Below are 27,885 nucleotides of genomic sequence, written 5' to 3' on the forward strand. Positions count from 1 at the left end.
TGAATTTGGTTTTTAATTTTTCACTTACAATTTTAGGTTATTCGAGTTCCGTAAAATTATATCTCGACGGGAGACGTGCTATAAATTAATACCTCAAGATTATCCGGTAGAAATTGTTAAAAATGAAAAATATTCTGATTGTTCCATTTTGGAGGGAAAATTTATGACGCCTTTTGAACTACATTTACCCGGTGTAGTCCCAAAAGCCGCTAAAGAAGCAAATTTTCAAGTGATAATACCAAAAAAATGGAACGACGAACGTTTCAAGCCAATGTGCATCCACTTAGCTGGCACTGGAGATCACGTATGTATTTTAATGGCTAATAAAATAAGTCAATGTTTTTAGTAGATAGAAATTAATAACCCGGTTTCGGGGTTATAAACAAGTTAAGGCTGTCTTAAGTATATAATTACTATTTAATTAAATGGAAAGGTGTATGCACATCGTTGTATTGTATACAACGTCTACAAAATTATAGTTTAAGCAACGAGGCTTTCCTTATATTTTCTAGAAGGTCTACCAGTTGTTATCTCAAAAGATAGGCTCTCAAATTCGAAATGATCATTTGTACCATAAACCCATTTTCTTTAACAATTACAATGTTTAAGATTATTATTTTTCAAATACATATGCAAATCCTTACTTAACTTCGACTGAATTATTGATATTAGCATAATTACAAATTATAGTTATTTTAATTTTCTCCTTGCAGTTTTATTGGCGAAGAAGAAATTTTATTGCGAAACCCCTACTTAAGGATGCCAATATTGGAGCCATAATATTAGAAAATCCGTTTTATGGAGTAAGGAAGCCCGATCAACAAGTGTAATAAATATATTTTGCATAATTCGTTAGCGTACCAATTCGTTTTCGGTCTTACTCTGCATAACAGTCGTGGGTGTTAATTTAAGTTATTGCCTACTTGGAATAATTTTTATTTGCCTCATAAATTATTATTTGAACAAATATACTATATATGTACTCGCACATAAGATTAATATAAACATTTTAGGCGCTCTAATTTACAAAATGTATCTGACATATTTGTGATGGGTGGATGTCTAATACTCGAATGCTTGGTTTTACTGCATTGGTGCGAAAGGAATGGACTTGGGCCACTAGGCATAACTGGGTTATCCATGGGTGGGCATGTATGTAAGCTCATGATTATGATTTTAAATCTTTCAATACGTTTTGTTCATTTTAGATGGCTTCATTGGCGGCCACAAATTGGCCAAAACCTCTTGTGCTGGTCCCATGCCTTTCATGGTCTACTGCTGCGCCTGTATTTACAACTGTACGTGTGTACAAAGAAAAAATAGATTCCTTGATTAGAAAATTAAAACAGTATATGGATACACATACTTTTTGTTAATTTTTCATTCCTTTTATCTTCCTCAAGGGCGTGATGAGTCAATCCATAAATTGGGATATGCTTGAAACGCAATACCATTCCGATGGTAAATATAGTGAACGTTTGTCAAAGATGGTTACTGTAGTGGATGATGCTTTTGCGGCTGGCCAAAAATTTATAAAAAATTTTAACCAATCATTGCAAGCGCTCAAAAACGATATCAGTGATACAAGACACGTTCAGGAGCAAGTGTCTGATAAAATAGGCAATAAATTCATAGAAATCAACAATACAAATAAGGCAGAAAGCAATAATTCAATTTTCCTAAATTCAAACATGAGAAAGGATGTTGTCAGCAATAAGGGCAGTCTCCAGTTTATGAGTGAAAAATCAAATAAGGCACTGAAAACTGTACTTCAAGTGCAGAAGGAACAATCAGCTTTAACAAAACTAATGAAGTTTATTTTACCAATGGCAGCACAAAGTGACAATAAACGAATAGATATAACAAAAACAAATTGGTGGGAACGGGAAGCGTTGCAATTCATGCGTGGCATGATGGATGAATGCACACATCTAAAAAATTTCTCTGTACCTTTTGATACATCTTTAATAATAGCTGTTTGTGCCAAGGATGATGCTTACGTGCCACGTGAGGGGTGCACAGGACTTGAAGAAATTTGGCCTGGAGTGGAAGTACGATATCTTGATGCAGGCCACGTGAGTGCCTACGTCTTGCATCAGAAGCTATTTAGGTGATTCGACATTATCTATAACAAAAAATGTTATGCCACTTTCTTACAATTTCAGATGTTGTATAATTGAGGCGTTCGAGAGATCAAAGAGTATTTACAATACGGACAACGGAAGGATAGGTGAAGATCTGAAACCAACGTTAACATATAAGGAGCTTGTTAACAAATATACAAATTCAATTTAATATTTTTATGATGATATACACAGTTTTTATTAACCGATTTACTCAAACGCAAATATAATGTTAAGCCATTTTTATTACCTTGTTGTGTGAATGAAATTTTGCGGTATGAGCGCTGTAACAGAGTTTTGTAAAAAGTTAAAGTTTAAAATTTTAATATATTATTTATATATGCTTTTTTGTGTTTGGAAAATATTTATGCATATAACGCATCTTTAACATACTTAGGGAAATCTATATACACATTTCTTTTAAATGTGGATTTGGGATATGTAGATGATTTCGTTTTTAATTTCTGCAACTATTAAGGAATATGAGTATTTTAAGAAGTACACCCTCAGCCTCATTGCGTAAGTCGTAAATTAGGCTAAATTGTACTACTCGACAACAGTAGCATTGTCTACATGAACCAAAAAGACAAGATCACGCGGGCAGGAGAGTAGCCCGTTAGAATCGCATTTAGGAAAAAAGTTTACCGATTTTGACATTAGCCGTTTGTTTACATTTCTTCGTTGTTTACAATTTGGTGGTGGCTTTTTACTGCAATTTTCTTCATTTTCGCCTGTGACAACGTGTGTACACATAAGATAAAGAATAATTTAACACAACGGCATGATTTATAGAAGAATTTGCATAATAAAAATGATTATTCATGCGTTCAACAATTTCGCGGTTTTCTCCGTTCTCTTCGTTGTTTACTTCTTACAACAAAGATGGCGTCGAGATTTCGGCAGCTAGAAAATAACGTTTTTCTTTCTTTCCTTCCCGCGTGATCTTGTGTCTTTCGTTCATGCATTGTCTATTGTCGTACTGAAATAAGTAAACGACCAAATTCGTCGGAAACTATACAGGTTTTTTCGTTTTAATAGTGGTACAAAGCTCAATAAAAAATATTCAAAATGATAAATTTATCATTTTGATAAATGATCTCTTAAACTTTGTATGGAAATCTATTTAACCTAAGTTTATAACTTTATCAAACGATTTTGGTGAATAAATGTATAAATAACAGCAAAATTCAACCCTAACAGGTTGCCAGGTGGTCGCTTTTGCTACGAAAACATAAAAAGCGGAACAAATACACAATACCTACAATTCTCGAATTAAAAAAAAAAAAATAGGATCGATAGAGACCATTGAGGTGGACATAACGATATATATATTTTTCTTGGGAAACAACAACTACAACAATTATTAAAAGTCAAAGTTCAAATTAAGCATTTTTTTAAATTAATATTTCTCGAAAAAGTGTACAGTGTTTTCGTGTATAAACTTCTTTTTGCGTAGGTGCCATTCGGCCGCACTTATGGATTGTAACCCTCACTAAGTAGAATTCTCCTTTCTGTAGTGCCATAAAAAGAAGCCGAAGTATTTCTGCGAAGAACTTCTTTCTGAATAGGCGGCCTTCGGCCGCACTTAGGGATTATAACCCTCACAAAGTAGAATTCTCTTTCTGTGTTGCGAAGAACAGGCGCTGAACACCTTATTTTTATATATATGTATATCAAATTAAAGAGAATTAAATTCTCTATCAAATTACATCAAAATTTTCCAAATCCTTGAAGAGGTTTACGAGAAATATTAATTTAAAAAAATGCTTAATTTGAACTTTGACCTTTAATAATTGTTGTAGTTGTTGTTTCCCAAAAAATATATATATATCGTTACGCTCATCGCAATGATCTCCATCGATCCCAATATGAATTTTTTTTATTTGAGAATTTTAGGTATTCTACATTTATGCCATTTACCAAGGTGTGTTCATGAAAGAATGGGGATAAACCATGGCACAATAAACAGGTAGAACCATGGGATAAACAGATAAATTTACGCAATTTATCCCTTTATCACTTTACATGAAGACCCCTATTAAGTTTTACGGCAAGTTTTCCAAAGAATTTTGGATTCACATGAACACAACCAACCGATTAACATTAGACTCGATAAATTGGTCGTTCATCGATAGATGCTTGAAAGTGTTGTCGGCGGCTTGTGTAACCAGCGGAAGATGCCATTTTGTCAATCGAATAAGATCTGGAAAGAACACCATTGCGATACAGCAGAAAAGAATTGGGAGTGATTTTTTACCATCCATCACTCAAAATTAACAACAGAGTAGTTGAAAGAGTCCCTAACATCTAGAAAAACACCAACATTGTAAAAAGCTAGCGAAAATTCGTCGAAATCCGGTTAATAAGAGGATAGAAAAAAAGTAGATACGGAATTTTTGTGAGCTGAAAACATGGCAGACTCAGACAAACAGCTACCGATTGAGCAGCAACAGCAACAACACCAGCAGGATGTCCAACAAGGTGATGCTGCTCAGACCCAATTGAAGTCGCTGCCACCAAAAGAAATCATTGGTAATTTTTGCAAATTATATGACGTGACATGTGTTGGCTAGTATTGGTTAACAAGAGGGTGGCGGGGTGTACGTTATGGCAACTATTTTTTTTTTCTTTTTGTTGAACAAAAACTAAGGTGTAACAAGGCTATTGAAAATGATTAATTAAAGATATGCATAGCATGTTTTTTCACACTGACATACATATTTGCATCGTGCTATGGCGCTGAATATAGAAACATTTCACCTAAATACACGCACGACGCCATTTTGTTGGTGCAATGTACGCGATCGCCGGTGCGTGAAAGTTCTGTTCGTCTACCACCCGGTCACAGCTGTCTTTTTTTTTTTTTTTTTTTTGTTTTTCAAAACAACGTGGTTAACAATTTAAATTTAAACCATGATTTTTTTTTAGTCACATAAATGAATGTGAATGAAATTATTTAATTTAATTTTTCAATTTTTAGCTACCAAAGTAACAGGCACCGTGAAATGGTTCAATGTAAAGAGCGGTTATGGTTTCATCAACCGAAATGACACCAAGGAAGATGTGTTTGTTCATCAGAGCGCCATTGCAAGAAACAATCCGAAAAAGGCAGTACGTTCTGTTGGCGACGGAGAAGTTGTGGAATTCGATGTAGTCATAGGCGAGAAGGGCAATGAGGCTGCTAATGTGACTGGTCCATCCGGTGAACCGGTACGTGGTAGTCAATTTGCAGCAGACAAACGTCGGAATTATCGTCCATGGAATAATCGCAATCGCCGCAAGCCACAGGGTGGACAAGGACCTGACGGCAATGTACAACAGGGTGCCGAAGGTGAAGTCAGACCGGACGGTCAACAACAACAACAACGTCCGCAACGCAATTATCGCCGTGGAGGTGGTCCTGGTGGTCCTAGTGGCCCAGGTGGTCGTGGCGGTCGTGGCCGTCGTTTCAACAATTACTTTCCCCGAAACCAAGGTGGTAGACGCTCAGGTGGCGGCGAAGGGGGATTGATAGAGGGCGGCAATGACCAGAACGCTGACTCCACACAAAGGGGCGGTGATGGTCAAGGTTTGCCCGCACGACGTGGAGGCCCACAAAGACGTTTCTTCCGTCGTAACTTCAACAATGGCGGCGGACGACGTGGTCCACGCGGAGATGAAGGTAAGCAGAAACAGAAGGAGGACGAGTTTAAATTTTAGTCACCAGAACACAAATACGTTACCCTACTAGCGATTTTTTTTTTACTCAATTATTATTTTTTCATCTCTGGTGATTGTTTTACAGGCAATGGTGGACAAGGTCCTCCGCGCAACAATCGCCCAAGACGAAACCGTAAAACTAGCGGCGCTGGAGGTGCCTCTGGAGGCGAAGGCCAACATCAGCAGCCTCAGCAGGTAAACTGAATTGCTAAATACAGCGAACCACATGCAGTTGGCGGGTGTGGCAGAATATTAGAATTGGTGGTGATCAAATGGTGTCACAAACCTACTACATACATACTACATATATAAATATATATATATATCACCCACGTAAAACTATAAAGAGTAACGTTTACAAGTTCAGTTAAATTATCAACCATTAATTGATATATCTTGCTTTGCAAAAATTTATAAATAATACTGCCAAACTGCAGCTGTAAATTTTAATTTTACAAAAGTCATCAAACAATACTCATTGGAGTATAATTTGGATCGGTCAACGTACATACATGCCCGGATCGAATATTCGTTAATGCAACTACTGCTCTGCATATAGTTTTGTTTTCATTTGTTAAATATATTCATACATGACTTGTTAATTTATAAACATACATATTTTCGTACTCATGCAGTAACCCACAGGAGCACCAACATAAACATGCATAACTCATAAACACTCTTGTTTGTTTTCTTAGATTTTATATTGATTTTTCTTTATTTTGTTTTCCTTTCGGTATAACCCTCCATTGTTTTACCCGAAATACTTCCTACGCCTCTGCAAAAAAAAAAAACGCCAACTCGAACAACTCAACCATCCACGTCCCGACATCCAAATATCCCGTCGCTATACCGACCTAACTTTCGCTCATCAATTTGAATATGATCGCATGTAGGATGTTGGTCACGAAGTGCAGAATACAACAACTGAAAGTACAGCATAAAACTGTTTGCGATTGGGTGCCTCCAATGCGATTCTACACTGAACAACCAACCAACCATTATGTTACAGGAGCGGAATCGAGCTGTTTAAGTAAAGCTCGTTTGAATTAACCAAATTAATTTCGTCTTCGTTTATAGAACCGAATCCATTGGAACGCATTACAGACTACTAAAAAAGATAAAATCTAAAAACAAAATGTTATCAACGTAACGCACGTATGTAAATCGATTATATCTGCTATGCGTAAGAAAATTAAAAGAAAAAAGCAGAACTGCGTAACACCTTGTACACAAATAAACGTTTTAAGTTGCATTTTAGCGTTTCAGATATCCACTTTAATTAGACTGATGGTAGTAGAAGTAAAGTAGCAGTCGAAAATATTTAAACCTTCCTTTTGGTCCTATTTATTATTATTTTTATCGTATCTGTAAAATTTTACATATCGCACACCTAGATCTGAAGTGCGATCAACTCAAAAAAATGTATGGCGATTTTTTTTGCATAAATAAATTCAGACTTACATTCAATTAATGCGAATAATTTTTCTTCATGATTATATACATCAACTAAAAAACCACTGTTATACGTGTTTTTGTATTAATTGCGTTGAATCTGTATTATCCACAAGCAGTTATATTTCCCCGTCTGTATTTTGAGTTGGCTCACTTTAGATCTAGGTGTGCGATATGATCGTCATATTGTTCATTATATTATATTTAAAATATTTATTTAATAAAAAGTGTGCCTAAGTTGAAAGTAAATTTGCATAGGAACTATTGTAAATGTTTTAAACTGTTGTAGCCAGTGATTGTGATACCATTCTTGTCATTTTGTGCAGTTTGAAGCAAAAAATTATACTGATTCGACACACACGATAACGAGATGGTGAATAATTGAATCTACATTTTTTATCGGAATACAAAATTGGTCACCACGACAAATAATCAACCAAAATAATCATGGGTATGCTCGAGCTACGTAATTACCGCAATATTGCAGCCTTGTTGCTTTCTTGATGATATATTGCTGATGCTCAACTGAAAATATTTGAAATACTGCAGAAATTGTGTAGTAAAAATTTGTATAATGCTTTTGATTTGACAATTTTGTTCCTCGAACGCTTTATGCAGGCAGAGTTGCGTAGAACTTGATGCTTCTTTATAAAAAGTAGCACTGCCGCATTAGTTGGAGCTCGAATACACCCCATGTTGGCTTATGACGCACTGTCGAAATCTAATCGTCACAGCTTGTGTTGCGTATTTTATTCGCTTAACCCATAATGTAAATGATATTTCGTTATTAAATATTTTGCTATAACTTAATATATTTTTCAAATATTAGTATTTCTTTTATCGAAATCCGTGTTAAATTTCACATAAATTCTACTGTTATTTGAATTCATTTTCGATGAGGCTCATTTTCTTAAACTCAACATATGTACTTTTTTGCGTATATTCTATTCTATTTTCGTTTTCATTTCTTTACTACTATTTAAAAAACAAAGTAACTACATAAACATACATATATACATGTACTTTAAAATGTGTGGATTTTAAAAAGCTACAAATCCTTAAGACGTAGCTTACGACAATGTACTACATGTTTAAATTTAATATTTATTTAATATTATGATCACATCATTCAATCACTTTTTTTTGTGTTTGAACAGCTAATACTAAACTCGTTTACAGTGTTTTTGCAAAAATATGCTCATGAACCATAATTATACACACTAAATGTCTAAAAGAAGCATATAAACGCATGCATACGTAATTATTTTGTTTTTGGAAAAAATACAAAAAAATTGTAAAACCCTAAATAAATATTATTAGAAACTTACCTTCTCGAAGTGTATTTCTTGATTTTTATTACCGAATTCGCGGACAAAAAGAATCGTTATCAAAGTGAAAATGACATGAATACGTAATTATAAAATTCTATGGCTACATGCCAGCAGTCTCTCAACGTTAGAGAAATTCGAATTTTTACATTAGATAACTAGGGTAATTCTCTAATCGTTCTCGTCGATGCCGCAGTTAGAGAAGTACATTAGTATTCGATTCGGGAGAAACAACGCAAATTCAAATAAGTGTAAATAAGCAATATTCCAAATCATAAATTATTTTTAAGTTCAAATAATTCATTATTATTTAATTGCCATGGAACGGATTTTATGGAAATTACCTTTTTTTCTGCTAAAGAGATAGAGTTTATTCGATTAAGAATGTCCACGAATTAGCTTTCCCCCAATTCCATATATGCACATTTGATGTTGCCTTTTTTTTGCCTTTTTTAAGATATTTTCCCTTTTTTTTGCCTATTGTACCTTTAAAAAAGTGATTATAGCGAAGAGAAAAACCTTATTCCTGATATTATAAAAGTTTCAAACGTTCCATATTTAAATTGAGCGCCACTTGTATCAACTCACGTCCAGCGCACGTTTAGTACATTCAAAGCTGTGTTAAAAGCCTGTTCTGTTACAAAAAAATCAAGTTGATAATGAAGAAAATCGATGGATAAATAAAGAAGTAATAAGTGGTCATACGAAAATGCGCAAAGACTTTTTGTATGAAAAATTAACAGGAAAGAATGTTACTCATACGCCATGTACACCTGAAAATATCTCGAAAACTTGTCTATAAAATAAAAAAATAACTAGATTTTCGGAATTAGCGATCAATTCTATATAGGAATTGGATAGTGGCGTCCGCTGAATATATTTCCTGTAAACTAGTGTTATTTTTCAGTTTTTGTCCTTTCTTAGTGCCTTTTTTGCTATTTCTAGTGCCTTTTCCTGCCTATTTCGCTATTTTTTTTTGCATTTTCCATCCTATTTTCATATTCATATTCATCTTTATTCGGTCTATGATTTACAATCTTACAGACTGGAAGTAGGCTAAAAAGTATTAACGGTGACTAGTATATCGCTACCTTAATATAGAAAGGCCCTATCTGACATCGTCGCTGATATACAAAAAGCCGTAACTAACTAAAAATCGAAAATTTACGTTTTAATTGATTATGATGCATTTGATCGCATTATGTGGCCCCAAATCGTTTTATGCAATAAAAGATTTTAGTTAGTTACGGCTTTGTGCATTTCAGCGACGATGTGAGATAGGGCCTTTCTATATTAAGGCAACGATATGTACAATTACGAAAATAGGTTTCAAGAGATGATTTAAAAAGACTTCTTGGAAACGAAAAGTCGATATCTAAGCTCTTTGAGATATTGTTAAATTCCACAAGGCCTCGAAAAATAGGCGCAAAAGATGAGTAGTTAGTCTTAACGGCATTTTAAATCATCGGCATACAATAAAAAGCTGGCGTGTTTGAAACAGGAGCTAATATCGTTTATATACAGGACAAACAATAGGGGGCCAAGAATGCTACCCTGGGGTACACCTGATGTTACAACAAAGGGATTAAATTTACAATCATCGATATATACAGACAGAGTCCTATTTGTAAGGTAAGACTTTAACCAAGCTAGGAAATTAGAGTGAACACCAATGCACTCCAACTTGTGTAGCAATAATAGGTGTGGTACCTTATCGAAGGCTTTAGAAAAGTCCGTATAAATGGTGTCTACCTGCGAGCCATCTTTGAAGGAAGAAACACAAAATTCTGAAAAAGAAGCTAAATTAGTGACCGTTGAACGACCAGCTACAAAACCATGTTGGTGGGGCTCAATCATTCTTTTGGCAAGAAAAAGAGAGTTTAAAATGTATCACTTTTTCGAATAGCTTTGAGCAGACAGACAGTTTCGAAATAGGCCTATAATTTGTGATATCCTTTCTATTTCCAGATTTAAAGGCTGGGGTTATAGAGGCAATTTTCCATCTGTTAATAAATAATCCAGTCGAAAGTGATAGGTTGAAAATATGACGAAGGAATACATAACGACAGACTACATCGTTTAACGAAGTGGGCACAAAAACCATCAGAATCACATTTCACTGTCGGAGTTAGGGTAGACATGGCGTAAGTAATGTCAGATGTCGAGACAATCAACGAGCCAAGATCTAGGCGTTGGGTCGGCCAGTAATTTCGTGGTAGATTTATAGAATCACTCCCAGAGGCGAAATTCGAGCTGAAAAATTTTGTAAAAAGTTCCACAGTATCTGGTAGAGATTTCGAAGATTGACCGTTAAAGAACATGCAAGTCGGAATATTAGAACTGCCCCGCTTAGAGCGTACGAAATTCAAAAAAGCTTTTGGGTTGTCTTTTTTAAGTTCAGAATCAAGTCTCCTAATGTACTGGTTATAAAGAAATTTATCAAGAACATTAAACTGTTTCGCATAGTTAAGGTATTGCTCTTTGAGATGAGTATTGTGAATATTTGCCATATGGCGCTTGTAGCATTTATATCTCTTATTTTTCAGATTTTTTAGAGTGACAGAGTACCAGGTAATTTATGAGGCTTGGAGGGTAAAGCAGCCAGTTGCTCAGAGAAGACTTCAGACATAATGCAAAGAAAGGTTTCATAAGAGGCATTAACATCTTTTGAATTGAAGATATCACACCAATTTACGTTATTTATAGCCAGGTTTATGACGTCGTAATTTGCATCACGAAAATTGTAGGAAATCCTATTATTTTGCCTTAAGGGAAGCTTATCAAAAAACTCTAAAGAAAGGGGATTATGATGCATATCAGAATAACAGATCGGAGTCTTACATGCAGAGAGATTAGATATCAAATTTTCGTCTACAAACACTAGATCTAATAATTTAGATAACTTATTGAATATGCAATTAATTTGCGTAAGATTAAGGCTTAAAAGACTATCAATAAAGTTTATTTCATGCGAGCGAGTAACGTTGATTGGGGTAAGGCGCCCCGGGTTTTGAAAGCATGTCCAGTTAATGCCAGGGAGATTGAAGTCGTCAAGAATACAAAGATTACAATTTCCATTACTTTCATAGATGTGTGTGATATTCTCTATGTGATAGTTATATAACTCATCTGAACTGTTAGGTGGGACATATGATACACAGATAAACAAAGAGCCGAACGAGCCAACAACGCGCGGTCAATTAAAGTATCGTGGTTGAGCAATTCAAAAAATGACGACCTTAAGCTACGCCTTAAAGCAATTAGTACACCACCCCCTTTGAAGTGGCCAGTTTTCTCACGGTCTTTCCTGTAAGTCTGGAATATGTTGGGATCAAAGTATTCTTCACTGAAGAAATTATTATTAAGCCAAGTTTCCACAAAGATATATATGTCATAATCCATACGTGAAGAACAAAGAAAGACTTCTTTAGCTTTTGTGCGCATTCCACCCATATTCTGGAAGTATATATTCAGATTTTTGCATGTATATTCGGCATTAGACTGTATAACACTATTTGGAACTTCCTTGGTTAGCTTCTGGTTGAAAAAATCGAAAGGGCCGCACAATGATATCAGACGGCCACACATTTGGATTTAAGATGTTGTTGTAGAGGGAAGATATCACACCAATCTTAAAGTTCACGCTCCGAAGACTCTCAAGTGGAGTTCCTTTTTTTACTAATTTGTAGCATGTAAGGTGTGTACTATCGATCTTTGCATGTTTAGATACATACGCAATAAGGTATCCTCAGATACAGACGGTTTAAAGGAGGAAATGCGCAACCTTCTTCTTCTTAATGACCACCTAGAGATCTGTATTATTATTACGCCCATGAACAATGTTTATGCGTTTGGGCCTATTTAAATTTCGGGCAGCAGCCCAATCGCCACCATCTTCTTTAGCGCCCGCAATAGCATCATCCGATTTATCAGCACTTCGTTCATGTATGTTGCCATGTGTAACATTCATACCACTTGTAGTTGACATTGTACTAACAGCATCCAGACTGACAGATGAAGATTTAACAGCAGCAGAATTATAGGAATCATCGGTGTTGATTTCCGCAACAGCGCCGGCAGGAGACCTAACAGAGCGATTGCCATAGATTGCAAGGAATTAGTGCCAGCAGCGGCAGCAGCAGCGTAGCTCATATCGAGTAAAGATGTTTTAGCAGCAACAACAGCATTAGCAGTACACGGGGTTGATGGCTTCGTCGTGGTTGTTATTTTATTTTGCCCTTTTTATAGTCCTTAGTCCTAAAAACCCGTTCCCTGTTTATTGCAAATACATTTAATACAAATTTTTACAAACAAAGCGTTTTGTTTAATAAAGTTTAAAATTCACATTCGAATTCCATTAGAGATCAACATAAGAATACGATTTGAGAATTAATATCCGTGCCGCTGGATTGGGGATTAAGCAACCTTATGTAAATCTGATGCTACCATCACAGAACTCAAACCAAAAGACCGCACCAAGTACCTTTGGAGTAATCCTGGACTGCAAACTGCTGCATAGGTACAATGTGGAGGACAAGAGTGAAGAAAGCGAGTAATGCCCTCTACGCATGCAAAAATATGCTAGGTGTTACTTGGGGCCTATCCCCTGCCCTAATGCATTAGTGCTACACAGCAGTAGTTAGACCAATACTACGTTATGGCGCTCTGGTGTGATGGACCGCGGTGTGGAGAGAGTGCAACGTCTCTCTCTATTGTGTACAACAGGAGCACTGAGAACTCCAACGGCTGCACTGGAAAAAATCTCAATATAACACCTATCGACCTTGCTGCTAAGTCCGCGGGGATACTGATTGCAACAGGGGAGTTTAAGCAAAGAAACATTGGCCACAGCTCAATAACCAAAGGGCATGTAGCCACCACGGATTACATGGTACCTTTCTGTAACGGATAAGGAGTTTCGGGTTACTATCGAAGAAAACGGATGGCGTAGGGGCATGAAGCCTAGCCGTAATACTTTTACTTTCTTCACAGACTGCTCAAAAATGAATGATGGAATAGGAGCGGGAGTGTACTGTTCAGAACTTAGTGTTCGTCGGCCAATCAAGCTGCCGGATCACTGCAGTATATTCCAGGCAGAGTTTTTCGCAGTGAGAAAACCCGCTGAGCTAGCCTACTCAATGACTGGAAACAACTCTAAAGTTAACATATACGTAGATAGTCAAGCAGCGATTAAGGCTATAAGCTCATACCAATTTACATCACAAAATGTCCTTAGAAGCAGGGAAGCCATAAATGGGGCAGCAGCAACCAGGCGGCAGGCTGCATATTTATTGGGTCCCTGGCCACAAGGGCATTACAGGTATCGAAATTGTGGATGAGATTCCCAAGAGCGGAATCCCCTTGGTTCTAGAACAAGAGAATAACATTCCGAAAACGCTTAAAAATCTTTATACCGAAATAGACCAGAGGGTGAAAAAGCAGACCATATCGATATGGAATGCGCTTAACACCTGCAAAATCTCTAAAGTCATGCGCAGACTGGAAAACGAGACTTAAACTCGGTTTATACTATCGCTGGCACAAAGAGACTGCAGAACTATGATAGGTGTCCTAAAAGGACATAACATGCCAGCGCATGCAAGCAAAATGGGGGTTGCTGTCAGGGAAGTTTGCAGGAAATACATGGGGACGAGAACAAGGGAGACCCTAGAACACATCCTATGACATTGTCCTGCTGTATTAAAAACACCATTAAAATATCTCGGAGCTTCAGAGTTTAATCATCTTGAAGACGTGACAACTTGGGCTTCAAGCACTGGTGAAATTCTCAACAAGCGTAGACATCCTAAATGATGCATACTTCGAATATATTTAACTGAACCTCTATCTCCATCTGGCATCACTAGAGACCTATTGGTCTATGTGGGGCACTCAGCCGGCCAAAATAACCTAACCTAACCTATTTAAGAATGCGTTGAAATAAATACATCAAAAATATTTTAGGAAATAGCCTTATGTCCATATAGACCGAGCTACATAAAGTGCACATTTCTTTTCAACACAGATTTGAATACATTTTAAATAATACATAATACAAAATCCAGCACCTGCCATACATGATAGGGCCATAAGAAGTTATTCGATTTGATCGCCTTTCATTCACTTTTCAATGCTATAACTTCATCTGTAACGCGAGTTATTAAAGGGTCTAGGACGTTATACTCTAATTTCGAGCTCCATAAGTTCCGCAATGTGTTCACAGCATTTTCTTTGGGCGTGCCTGGAAAACATAAAATTAATTTATTAAAATTGCTAGCAACCCTGCCAGCAATTGCAAGAGAATTTTATCGCCTATCGCTAAGATGTCACTATTTTGTCACCATTGTAAGTTAAAAAGGGGATAGTAAAAGCTCAGTTATGCAAGACTTAGACTTGACTTGACTTGAAAATTGTATATCTGGCAAATGAGCAGCGCGTGTATCTAGTTACCAAAAAAACACAACTTCACTTAGAAACTTGGAGAACTATATATTTTTGATTTATAACCCGGCTTTTAGATGAGACAATTTTGCCTCGCCAATAGCACTACATGCACATTTTTTACTAATACATTCACACATCTCTCATTTTCTTCGCCACTGTCTTTGATTTTTCGGAGACAGTGAATTGGACAATTCGGTCTCTTCTGCGTTAATTTGGGAAAAATACGCAAGGCATAATCACAAAAAGCTGCAGAAATATGAGAAATTGGTTTGTGTTTGGATATTTTAGTAAATAATCCCAAACGTTGTTGTTGTTGTTGTTGTAGCGGCTACAACAACCCCGCCCAGATCGGTTAGTATCCGAGTCGTTGTCGTCAAGCTAAACTAACGGAAGACCCAAGAAGCGTGCTGCAACCTCTATAGGGTCTGTCCAGAGGGACAAAGGCGTTAGTTGTGTCGGGTTATCCGGGCATACGAAGAGTGCCTGTGGGGTGTCTCCGCATGCAGGACACTCATTTGGCACATCTGCATCTAATCTACTCAGGTATGTTGTTTAACCTGCTGCAGTAGCCAGAGCGTAGTTGGGCTGTTGTAGTTCTAGTCTTCCGAGGCAGACGAAGCTCCGTCTCGTCGATGCCAGGTGGTTACGTGCCTAGAACGGCATTCACAGGTCTGGAGTCTACATAACTCGAGACTTCCTGTGAATGCCGCTCAGGGCCTGTCGGTAAGCTGACGGGTCCAGAGGTTGCTTTATGAACCTCTGGACTTCGTCCCTTAGTTCGTATAGATGCCTTCTGACTTGCCTTGGCGAGGGCTCCTCTGCCAGCAAGTGTCTGTTCAGGTGTCCACGTCTGTGGCTCCCAACTAGGAATTGCTTGCAGAGCATTGTGTTGTGCTCCTTTATGGGGAGCATTTTCGCCTCGTCATGCAGGTGGTGCTCTGGCGACATCAGAAGCCATCCAGTCGCTGTGCCGATCGCAGTGTTCTGAGTCGTCTGCAGCTTCATTCACTGCGTCCTATTAGTCCCCGGCGACCAACTGGTGCTGTGTAATTTAAAACCGGCCGGCCAATTGCCTTGTATGTTGCCAGCAACGTTTCTTTGTCTTTGCCCCAAGTACTGCCGGCTAGCGACTTGAGGACCTTGTTGCGGCTCTGTACTTTGTTGACAATTGCGGTTGCGTGTGCAGAGGAGAGCAGACTGTCGAAGGTTGCTCCGAGTATTTTGGGGTTATTCACCGTCGGAATTGGTGTGTCATCGACGTGACGTGACGTGTCATAATAGGGGGGGTTAATCTTGCATAACCCAGCTTTAACTCATTACCCAAAAACAACATACACTTTTAGCGAAATTTTATTCGTTAATTCGTTCGTATTATTATTTCCATTTCATTTCATTTCATTTTCATTAAGTAATTACAAATTTTCAATTAAATAAAGAAAATTTTCAGTTTATAAAAGGGTCGTGTTTTTGTGTAACCAATTTTAAAACAAATTAGTAATATATTTCTTTCATAAACAGATATTTGTCCTATTAAGTTTAGCAACCTTAAGGACCTGTAAATAGATGAAATTTGTCAGCAACATAGGATATACAAAAGGCAGAAAAGAACGACAACAAATTAGTAAACTATTATAAGTTTTTGTTAATAATGATCAAACTTTGAATTAATCTGTTTAATTTAGTAAACTTTGATTTAAAATAACATTTTTAACTCTGAATCTAAATAACGTTTTTATGGTGGTTAAATAAAAATGAAGAACACAAATAAACAAAATCCATAAAGCAGAATATACACAAGCAGTTTTGTCTGTACATGTCAAGTATAACTTACCGTCGCATCGTGGATAGGCCGGTGTGCATACCAAATTCTAGGTCTGCAGACATGTATGAAGACAATTGAAATTTTTCAATTTTTCTGCTCGTTGTTGCGACAGGTATGAACGTTTATAGTACACAATACAGACAGAACTTCATATTCGTATAGAAAAAAGTACAAACCCAGCAAACATTTGGAGTCACAAATTAATGAATTTTATTTTTGTAAACTGATTCACATTATATTTTTACAGAAATAATAAATTTTAATAGTTTTAGTTTTTTATTAATACCTTAATGTAACTACATATATCATATATACGGTGACCATATTTATGACAGCCTAATACGGGACAAAAAATAGTTTTGCAAATATTTTCCACAGTGTTTTTCCTGAAACAGTATCCTTATAGTAACATCGCAAATTTGTAGGATAATTTTCTTGAGATTTTTACCCTGTAAAATTTGTTAAAAAATTCGTTAAATTTTAGTATAATAAAGTGCAATTTTAAGTCGGTAAGGCTTACCACATATTTTTGGATTTTTTTTTTTTTGCTTACGGGGTAACGCATTTTTTCATACAAAGTATGTATGTTCGACCATTTTTGTTGAAAGAGAAGCAAATAAGCAACACTTTCAACTCGCACTTGATTATACTCAATTTTAATGAGTTACAAAACTGCAAACCAAATTTTTTTCTAAAGATTCTAATTAAAAAGTTTGAAATTTTGGTGAAAAATTTCAGAATTAATTTATATAGGATTTTGCACAAAGTTGCAAATTTGGTATTAATGGTTTTTGTTAGGAAAAGAGCTTTACTTTTATAAAATAAATAATACAAATTAGAAAAACTAAGGAAAAATAGCCAAAACTTACTAAAATGTCGAGTCCTAATTTCTATTTTGGCCACTGTATGTATTCCTTGATTCGAATCACTGGCATTCAGATTGCAAAATAATAAATTACGATTATATAACAACATCGCTTAAAACTCGGCCATTATAATGAGCTGTTAAGGCGTCGGAACACCGAATACGGGACAAATAAAGGACATTAAAAGAAATACAGAACATTTGGCGTCCCGTATAAAATAAGTAAATTACCAGGACAATGGGTCAAAAAAGAGAACTGTCCCGTATAATACAGGACGGATGGTCACCGTAATCATATATGGTCACCTGAAATGCAAAAAGACGTAACAATCATCGTTGCTGATTTGCAAAAAGTCGTAACTGATAAAAAATTCAAAATTCACTTTTGATTGATTTCATCGAATTACAACTCCGCACATCCATTTTCCATTTCATGTGACGATATGTATAATAAAGGTACGAACATATATGTATGTACATCCATATACATACATATGTATGACAGAAACTTAGGGAAACTTTCTTTTACGTTATATGCGCGGTGGACGGAGCAGGAGGGGGCAACTCCCGACTGCCTTACATAAGTTGCGTTCGCGTAGCTGTTAATTGTTCATGTTTAACCAAATCTTACAAGTTTTTGCGTTCGCGTACCCAAAAAACTTGCAAAGTAGGGGAAATTGAGAGAGCAAAGTGACATTTCATTTTGAGGGGAAGCTGCTGGTTTCTGCTGGAAAAAATTTTGCCAACAGGAAAACAGCTGATCAAAAACAGCTGGTTGGCATTTACGCAAATCAGAAAATTGAATTTGATGTTTTGGAAGTTAAAAATTACAAAATGCGACTAATTAAACTTGTAAGAAATAAGTAGTTATTTGTTTAACCAATAAACTGTGCCAGTACAACTCTTTGTGATGACTTTTCGTACGTTTTAAATTTTACAATTTTGTATGTAAACAAAAATTATATCAGCTGTTCGTCTAACTTGCAAGTTTCTGCAAATTTTCTGTTCGCGTACTATTTGGGATATTTTTCTCTTGTGAGAGAATTTGGCAGTTGGTTGGTTTTTACTGGAGATTTTAAACGAACGCACCTATAAATGGGAAAAAATCTAAACTTTCGCTTGTTTTGAGTAGATGAAGGCACTGACTTGAGCTTCCCCTCAAAATGAAATGTCACTTTGCTCTCTCAATTTCCCCTACTTTTTGCGTACGCGAACCCAAAAACTTGTAAGTTTTGGCTAAACATGAACAATTAACAGCTACGCGAACGCAACTATTGTAATACCTCTCATAGTGTAATAATAAATATATGACATATTTATTTTCGATACGCTTATGTGACAACAGTTCTGTCATTGCATTAACCCATTTTGCAGTAGCAACATTATAAGTGTATTTCAAATTTCAATTTTTTATGTTGCAATTCCAAACATAATTTGTTAAAAAAAATAAAGAGCAACAAAGCAAAAATTGCATACAAATGCCAGACACTACCCAGAAGAAAATTTAGGTAGGCATTCTTAGTAAAGCCATTCTAAGAGGCCTACCCAAGAAGGCCTGAAAAAAGTGCTTCCTTGCATGCCTTCTAGAAGGGCTTATCCATTTACAATTTACGCGAATTCATAAATTTATATTATTTAGCATTACAAATGAATTTCAATAAACATTTTAAGTTGCAATAACACATATTTGATATAAACCTTAAGCAAATACTTCAAAGATGTATGAATTTTATAAATTAAAGAAGCAACTTTAAAATAACTCTTCAAAAAGGCCTTCTGAAGTACGTCCTATAAAATCCCTTCTGGAAGGCCTTCCATGGGTAGCGAAAGAAGAAGCCCTTCAATTTGTACCACTCCATGCAAAATACCTCTGCTACCACCAGCGGGTTCCGAGTAGAATACTTTCAGTGCTGGAGCGTCGCACTATGACCATGTCGTTGTAAAGCTCATACAGTTCATCGTTCCAACGTCTGCGGTACTCGTCGTCACCAACGCATAAAGGCCCGTAAATCTTCCGCAAAATCTTTCTCTCGAATACTCCAAGAGCCGGCCGATCGGATGTGGTCAATGTCCATGCTTCTGCGCCATATACCAGCACGGGCATGATGAGCGACTTATAGAGTGTGGTTTTCGTACGTCGAGAGAGGACTTTGCTCCTAAACTGCCTACTCAGTCCAAAGTAGCACTTGTTGGCAAGAGTGATTCTGCGTTGGATTTCTATGCATTGGGCCGAATGAATAAAAACAAAGCAATTGCTTTTTCTTAAAATTGCATACCTTTCATTTCAATTTTGTTTGAATAAATCGAGTAAAGTCTAAGAAATTTTAAGAAAAAGCAATTGCTTATTTTTTATTCATGCGGTCCATTATTATCGGTGTTAATGCCGGTGCCCAATAAATGAAATTCTCTACTTTCTCGAAATTATAACTGTCAACAGGGACGTGGGTGCCAAGGCGCGAATGTGCTGACTGTTTGTTTGATGACAGGAGATACTTCGTCTTGTCCTCGTTTACCACCAGACCAATTCGCTTTGCTTCCTTATCCAACTTGGAAAAGGCCGAACAAACTTCGCGGTTTTTGTTACCGATGATGTCGATGTAATCGGCATAAGCCAGCAATTGCACGCTCTTGTAGTAAATTGTTACTGAGCGGTTCAGTTCTGCAGTTCGCGAGATCACCTCTTATAAAAAGAAGGAGCTTTTCTCTATATGATTAGTGTAGGTAACACAGGGCAACACCGATTTTGATGCGGCAAATGTTAAAGATGTTTTTGATAGACATTTTTGTGCTGATTACGAATCCGTAAGTATAAAGTTTCCATCAGCTCCATATTTTGAGAAACACGTGGGGAGAGTGTCAAAAAATCGCGTTTTTTGCAATATTTTAGAACTTCTTGCAAGGAAACAAAAGGTGATAGAACCTTCCACTTAGGCTTAAATTATAGCTAGAACTACAGACTAATATCCCTGAAAATACTATACCTGCACCTTGCCCTGATGGTCACCTATACTCATTTACGTTTTATCGTCCAACAATAAAAAAAAAATACTGGAAAATTTTGCAATTGAAAAAAAATGTGTAAAAATCAGTGTTAGCTGTTCAATATTTGACTATAGGTGACCTTAGGGTCAAGGTGTAGGAATGGTCTTTTCAGGGATTGAATTCAGAAGTCCAATTTAAGCCTAAGTGGAAGGTTCTAGCACCTTTTGCTTAATTGCGGTAGATACTCAAACTTCCCTAAATCAGTTTCTCCTGTTCATCAAATGACTATAAGTGACCATCAAGCAAAGGTACAGGAATTTGCAGGGATAGTAGTCGAGATTTTTAACTTTAATCTAAGCCTAAGTGGATGGTTCTACCACCCTTTGTTTCTCTGCTTAAGCTTCTCAATTATTCCAAAAAACGCGATTTTTTGACACTTTGACCTCGTTTTTCTTAAAATCTGGAGCTGATGGAAACTTTACGCTTACGGATTCGTAATCAGTACAAAAAAAGCTGTCAAAAATAGCGTTAACATTTGCTGCATCAAATTCTTTTCCATTTTTGTTGGCCTGTGTAATAAGTATTGTTAAATAGCGAATACCCACATGTTTGCGGCGCTTTCAAAAACCTTTCGAACTGTAAAACAACGAATCAATTCTATTCTACGGATATCTATAATATGGGTATCGAATTTCAAGCAAGTCGCACTATGAATAAGATTTTTTCCAATAGATCGGTATCTGGTCCAACTATCAGAAAAAATATCCTATATGTTAATCCTGGAAATAAGCTACCTATGTGTCGAATTTCAAGCAAATCGGACCATAAATAAGACTTTTTCGAATAGATCGGTCCCTGGTTCACTTAAAGGAAAAAATTGATCCTATATGCTAATTTAGGCAAAAGGCTACGTACGTACCAAATGCATTTTTTTTTTTAGCGTAGCTCGACCCTTGCACCACCTATCGGAAAAATTAAAACTTTGTGCACTCCTCCTTCTAAACACCTTTCCAAAAAAGCAGCAACCATTCGAATCGGTTATGAAACATAGGAACAATTAGTCCCAATTGATTATGCTTACAATGAATTTCAAAATTATCCTAGTTTCCAAGCTTCACATCATCAAAATCATGCGATAAAATGCAAAACTTCAAATTTTTCGCGTTATTCCGGACTTTTCCGAGTTTTTCACTTAGAATTTTCTATTTTTCCATTCGAAAGCCATTCCGAAGAAATTGCACAAAAAATTCCATACAAAAGAATTAATTTTCGATTTTCCTGATTTCCCTGCTTTCCCGGAGGATTTCTCCAAAATTTTCTTTCGTAAAAACCTTCTCCTGGCAATTACGAACAACTAAAAAAAAAAATGTTAGCCAAATCGGCCCAACCGTTCTCAGGGCCTGTGCCAATTAATAGAAAAGTTCTCTGGATAGTAAATTTTTGACAGCTATGAGGTGAATAAAAATGTTTGATACGGCAGGGCTAGTGAAAAATTTGACAGCAAGCATTATCAAGAAGAAGAACGAACAACGCACGTAAACACATAAATTAAAGAAAGCAAAAGCTAGTGGAAATAAAAGAACATGGTCCCGCCGGCAAAAAAAATAAAGAAAAGCTATATAACTTGTAAGATTTAATTTCAGATTTACATATGAAAAGGCGTTATGTATTTTTTTTAATTAAAAATACTATTTTACAGGGAGCAGTTCAGAACGCAGAATCCTTCTGGAAAAGCGCATTGACAAGGATGTTTGGTTCAGTTCAAAGAACGCCAACAGCAACGAAGGCTGGAAGTGAGTGAGAACAATATAAATAATTTGAAGACTTTATTAAGCAAATGACTTCGTACTCCACTGACCATACGTGGCGCTTTTTGGGAATGTGAGTTACAATTTTTCGAAACGAAGCAGAGGACAACCTAAGATACATTTTTGTAGTCTTGTTATCGCCGTTCATAATGCTGCTTAGTATTTGGGAATAAACGTCTTGTTGCATGTACATAATACCCTAAAACGACATGTTTTTATTGGAAACAATTGTACACGGTTTTAAACATTTTTGTGAACACACTTACCAGACGGTTTTGACGTGTTTTTATTTCTAACATTACTGCTAAAAGGTCTAATAAATGCATGGATTTTAGTTCCAGAAGAATTGAAATCATCAAAGGCAAATATTTTCTATATAATTGCTGCATTTTATAAATAGCAAACTCGATAGTCTTCTTGTGCATCAAAGCAACTGTCAAAAATTTCCAGCAGTAAAAAAGTTACGAATTGGCACAGCAGAAATGTAAAATTTTCTCACCATAGTAAAAAGTTTTTCCACCATAGAACTTTTCTATCAATTGGCACAGGCCCTCAATTGATGCATTTTTCACACCATTTTTATATATATACATCAGAGGTGGGCACTACCACAAACAAGCGTGAGCTAAAAGTGAGCATGTGTTAGTGTACCTAATTCATTTTGCATGCTGTCGTGTTCTCATCGCTGCGCTCTCGCTTGTATACGTACACGCAACGCTTACGCTCTTTTAGCACCTGCTAACTCTCTGCCCATGCCTGATATACATAGATAAGAAACAGCTGTTCGTAAACAGCGGTTTCCGAATGCATTTAATTTTTTTGGCAAAAGTATACATACAAATGTGTCTTTTCCTGTCATAAATATATCGATGGTCCCCAAAAATAACGACACAATTCAAAATTCAAAGAATTAAAACTCCTACTATGGTTAAGTGGTTGTCTTATTCATGTATAAGATTTACAACTTATTTTAGTTAGGATTAGACATGGGTTAGCCAAGGATTAGAGACATGAGTCTCTTAACAGTAATAAGGGATTTGATTTTTTGAATTTTGAGTTGTGTCGTTATTGCAGAGGACCATCGATATGTGAGTTCATATATTTCGATAATGAAATAAATTCAAGCATAAATACGATTTTTAGTTACATATACATATGTAACTAAATTTTAGCGCAATTTTTTTTCGAAAGAATTCTTTTTCCTGTTATCACTACATATTTTGAATCTGAGGATAATCGGACCATAAACACGATTTTTAGTAATAACTCGACTTGAACGCCACCTGGCGGCTCTTTTTTTTGCAATGGTATTGTTTTTTCTATTGTCAATACATATCTCAAATATGAGGCGAATCGGACCATAAATACGGGTTTTACTAATAACTCGACTCCAGCGCCACCTAGCGGTTGTTTTAATAGTTATTCTGCTATTCGGAAGGTAGATAAATTCAAAAAACAAATATCATAAAAATCGGTCCAGCCGTTCTTGAGTTATAAATGGTGTAACTAACACGACTTTGTTTTATATATATAGATGATACTTCTATATTGCTAGTACAATATGATCGCAATGAGTTTTCAGTTCGAAATCAAAGAAAAACAGCCTATGAAGTTTTTTGTGATTATATATGCATACGTGTCCCCACAGCGAATGTCATGCATTAGTCACTTAAGTGTCTTGTACGGAAAAGTTACGTCTTAAATGACTTTGGTCTCCGTTTGTAAGGAAGTCGTTCATGACTTTTTCATATAAATGGTAATTTCGTCGTTGATGTCATCTGCATGACTTTGTCAGGCAGTGATCATTGATGACATTCAAGCGACAATATCTTGAAATGGACTTTTTATAAGTGACCGCTGCAAGACATTGTCTGTTATAAGCCTTTGATAGGAGTACACCTGCATGACGTTGTCACCAGTATCATTGTCAGCTGTATGCCGTTTAGGATTCACAGCAAGTGCGACGATGTCACTAAATTCTAATTAGTGACGATGTCACCGGTGAACATTTTCGCTACTGGGGTATATTTGTAAGCTACTACATAGAATGAAGTGACATTACATAACAGGGGCGGTTCAGGGAATTCAACAAACAAACACAAATTTGACGCTTCATGTTTCCTTCAAGCCGCAATAGTACATATCGAGCCCTAACCGCGAAAATAAAGTATGCGAACTTTTTTCAAAATTTACTTTTGATGCATAAATGCTCTTATAGCATTAAAACAATAATATATCTGTGTTCGTATGGAAAACTAGCTTATGTCGAAAGGCTGGCTTTAATATAATGCGGCATTCCCTTTATTCTTTAAACGACAAGGAATTTTTTGATGAGTCTTAATAAGAATATTGACTTGCTAGTATAGGAACTATATTTTGCACGTTTATTTGAAAAAAGTTCTTCAACGGCTCAGCGCCAGTGAGTCATTCGCAATCGAATGCTGCGATGCCGATTTATACTGAAGCCTTTCGACATAAGCTACTTTTCCATACGAACACAGATATATACATTATTTTAGCGGTCAGGACTCGATATGTCGATTTTCTCCGATGCTCTTCGTTCTTTGGAAATCAGAAAAATTTTAAAATAGATCTTTGTTAAACCGCTCCTGAATTTTGAACAGCAAAATTGTCATTTTGAGTACATTCTCTTATCGGATCACTCTTTTTTTTTCAATAAGCCGGCACTCTGATGTTGGGGATTGTACTTCGAATGTACTAGCAATATAGAAGTATTACATATATGATAAGGGTGTTCAGGTTTGCAATTACGTTTGCAAACCATGCACATTTGCAAACTAGTAGCCTTTCTATTTTATAATTTCATTTTATCAAAAACTTTTCGTCTATGAGTATTTTTTTTCGACACTTTTCAACTTAGCGCCCCAGTAACTTCCATTTCTGTCGAAATAGATGCTTATGTCAGTATCGCTTTCGCATCATAAAGACGTGACGCTTTGGTGGCACAGTTCTTCTCGAAAGCGGATAAGAATTCGAAAAAGTACCGTTATCACCGGCGACGAGTTTTACAGAAATGTCGTATCGAATTAGTTACTTTAGCTATAGAAAATGCTGGCAGGGAATATTATTATAACTACATTCATACGTATATATTATACATTGCTGGATAGTTACCTATTGAGGACGGTGTAACTAATGTGAGGTATATAACCACTCCTTCAGCGATGGGTGTGTGTACATCGCAGATGAAGTGCAAAGCACGTGCTGCCTCTACGGGTATCTAAAAAAATTTAAAATTCACCTTAATTTTCCGTGCACATTCTGATATATGTACGTATGCATGATACAAATACCTTATTCAAATGGACAATTAGTGCCACATGCCCCTTCTTTATTTTATTTTTGAATTTCTCAATAGCATAGCCATAATCATCAGTGGTAAAATCATTTTCACTCATCTCGACTAACTGACCACCTTAGAAATAATTGGATTTTTAAATACAGATAATTAATTTTTTTAAATGAAGGCACACACCGAAGCAGTCTCTTGTATCAGAAGCAATATTTTTTACTAATGCTTGCATATCTCTACTTCCCTGGTGAAGAAAAAGATACACAGCCGGTTTTGTGGAGCGTTCATTCAAAATATGTTCTATATTTATAGAAAGCGTTTGCCACATTTTTTGATCCTGCTTTTGATGTCTTTGACGTAATTCTTTGTATGAACATTCTTTCTCTGAACGCGGTAGCATTCTAAAAACCCAGGAAGCCAAGAATATGGCTACCACTATGGCTGCTAGGTAGGTTACACAACCAGTTTCGATACGATCCTTTGTATCCTCCGGCGCCTTTGCGCAGCTCTCGTCACTGGCTTCTGCTTCTATTGAGTTACCGTCGTATTCCTCATCAGATGTATCCAAGTGCTCATCATTGTTTACTTTCCCATTTGGTTCAGCGGACTCAGAACAGCGAATCCCTCGTCTCGGCTTTGGTGAACATGGACGAGATGACATCTCTAAAGTATTTTATACTAACGTAAAGTATCTTATACTAACTAAATTCCAATTAATTTAATTAATAAATTGACGACAAAAAAATACAATGCCGGGTAAGTACCAAAACATGCCCTGTTATAGCAATGTACGAAAAATATCAGATTGGTTTTCGATATATCGTACAAAATCGATGTATTCGATAACTGTGAGTTACACGATCAGGAACATGGGCTTTGTTTCTTTTCTTTTCTAGCAGGAATAAGAAGAATGGAAAATTGAGAAAATTACGCGCACAGTGAGCGAAATAAAGAAATAGTAAAGAAACGTAGAATTAGCAGGTGAACAGCTGATCGATGTATTTGACTATTGAAAATATTTGGCGCGGATTTTTGTTTATCCATTTTGACAGCTGCTAGTAAAAATTTTACTAGCAGAAATTAGCAGGAGAGCCAAAAAAATAAGAGCGTAAGTATGAGAGAGCTGCTAGTTTCTGCTAGTTTTATGGCTTAAGAAACGGTTTCCAACAGATATTAAAGATAATTTGTGATTATTATCTGTTTAGAACCAAAGCTTTGCTTTCATGCTGATCACACAAACTGCTTGTCGAAATTCATTTGAATTGATAACTGTGTGACATTTCAAAATGCCTTCGCCAAGGATACAGCCGAGGCGTATTCAATAAAGACTGATATACAGTTCAATGCGAGCGTGAGCGTGAACGTTCGCAAAGCCAAAGAATTCCATTTGTATTCTTATGGACGCTCACACACATCTGTCAAAGCTTGCCGTTCACATGCGAATGCTTTGCGTACGCACACAGTTGAGTGTGAGCTCGAAAAAAGGCATATTAAGCATTTTAAATTAGTTTTTATTCTATAATTCTGAAAGATATTTTAATTCTCTATCTTTTCATGTCTCAACTATAGCAAAAACTTGAGTAATATCGAAGATATTGGTCAAAATAAAAAGCTCACGCACACGCCCGCATTGAACTGTATATAGGCTTAAGGTGGTATCGGTACGACAATAACAAAATGTACATGTATTTTGTTTTTGCTTTTGCGGCGAGAACTGTCAAAAATGTCATACGAAGGATGTGAAAGAGAGCAGAAAACAATAAACAATCAACAGCTTCAACCAATCAACAGCAGCCATTTGCCATATGAAGCCGTGAAGCGAAGAAAAATAAAAGGGTACTGCTATCACCTATTGAATACACCTTACCGCAGAACTCCACAGGCAAACACCGATGGCCTACCAACTGTCATTTTGACGAGCAATGTGATTGCAAGTTTTTGTGTGTGGGCACTTTGATGTCTTGAAATAAGCATTTGCCGCATGACGCCACCAGACAACATTCTCTCAATTTCGGTGTTTAAAAACATTTAAATCTTTAAAAAACT

General features: G+C 36.3%; 3 protein-coding genes and 2 long non-coding RNA genes across 6 annotated transcripts; 3 read left to right on the forward strand and 2 right to left on the reverse strand.

The window, feature by feature from the left end:
• Positions 1-36: 36 nt before the first annotated feature.
• On the forward strand, positions 37-2,467 carry LOC118753611 (protein ABHD18; the record flags this gene model as incomplete). The annotated part of the gene is given in 6 exon segments (XM_036488489.1): positions 37-304; positions 714-826; positions 1,014-1,152; positions 1,209-1,298; positions 1,404-2,110; positions 2,166-2,467. Coding segments are annotated over 6 exon segments (1,447 nt in total), but the record flags the coding sequence as incomplete, so codon positions are not given.
• LOC118753612 lies at positions 989-2,666 on the reverse strand. Its single transcript, XR_004994825.1, has 3 exons — positions 2,517-2,666; positions 2,374-2,407; positions 989-1,296 (listed from the first exon to the last, which is right to left on the reverse strand). It is a non-coding gene; the product is annotated as an uncharacterized LOC118753612 (long non-coding RNA).
• A 1,901-nt stretch (positions 2,667-4,567) lies between these two features.
• LOC118753613 (Y-box-binding protein 1) lies at positions 4,568-8,604 on the forward strand (the record flags this gene model as incomplete). Of its 2 annotated transcripts, none has more annotated exon segments than XM_036488492.1 (4): positions 4,568-4,655; positions 5,104-5,784; positions 5,908-6,017; positions 6,458-8,604. In XM_036488492.1, coding segments are annotated over 4 exon segments (882 nt in total), but the record flags the coding sequence as incomplete, so codon positions are not given.
• Positions 8,605-9,918: 1,314 nt separating this feature from the next.
• On the forward strand, positions 9,919-11,546 carry LOC118753614. The gene is made up of 2 exons (XR_004994826.1): positions 9,919-10,237; positions 10,298-11,546. It is a non-coding gene; the product is annotated as an uncharacterized LOC118753614 (long non-coding RNA).
• Positions 11,547-14,563: 3,017 nt separating this feature from the next.
• LOC118753615 lies at positions 14,564-26,734 on the reverse strand. Its single transcript, XM_036488493.1, has 4 exons — positions 26,023-26,734; positions 25,841-25,962; positions 25,662-25,767; positions 14,564-14,846 (listed from the first exon to the last, which is right to left on the reverse strand). The coding sequence occupies exons 1-4, from the start codon at positions 26,498-26,500 to the stop codon at positions 14,722-14,724; spliced, it is 831 nt and encodes a 276-aa protein (XP_036344386.1). The 5' UTR covers positions 26,501-26,734; the 3' UTR covers positions 14,564-14,721.
• Positions 26,735-27,885: the final 1,151 nt, after the last annotated feature.

The sequence above is a fragment of the Rhagoletis pomonella genome, unplaced genomic scaffold (assembly GCF_013731165.1).
Source record: "Rhagoletis pomonella isolate Grant_MI unplaced genomic scaffold, Rhpom_1.0 Rhpom_scaffold_02666, whole genome shotgun sequence".
Lineage (NCBI taxonomy): Eukaryota > Metazoa > Arthropoda > Insecta > Diptera > Tephritidae > Rhagoletis > Rhagoletis pomonella.

Coding starts and splice junctions, on each gene's coding strand:
- LOC118753615 (XM_036488493.1), bottom strand. CDS start 26,500: ATGTCATCTCGTCCATGTTCACCAAAGCCGAGACGAGGGATTCGCTGT. Junction 25,963..26,022: donor TGATACAAGAGACTGCTTCG/GTGTGTGCCTTC, acceptor ATTATTTCTAAG/GTGGTCAGTTAGTCGAGATG. Junction 25,768..25,840: donor TAATTGTCCATTTGAATAAG/GTATTTGTATCA, acceptor AAATTTTTTTAG/ATACCCGTAGAGGCAGCACG.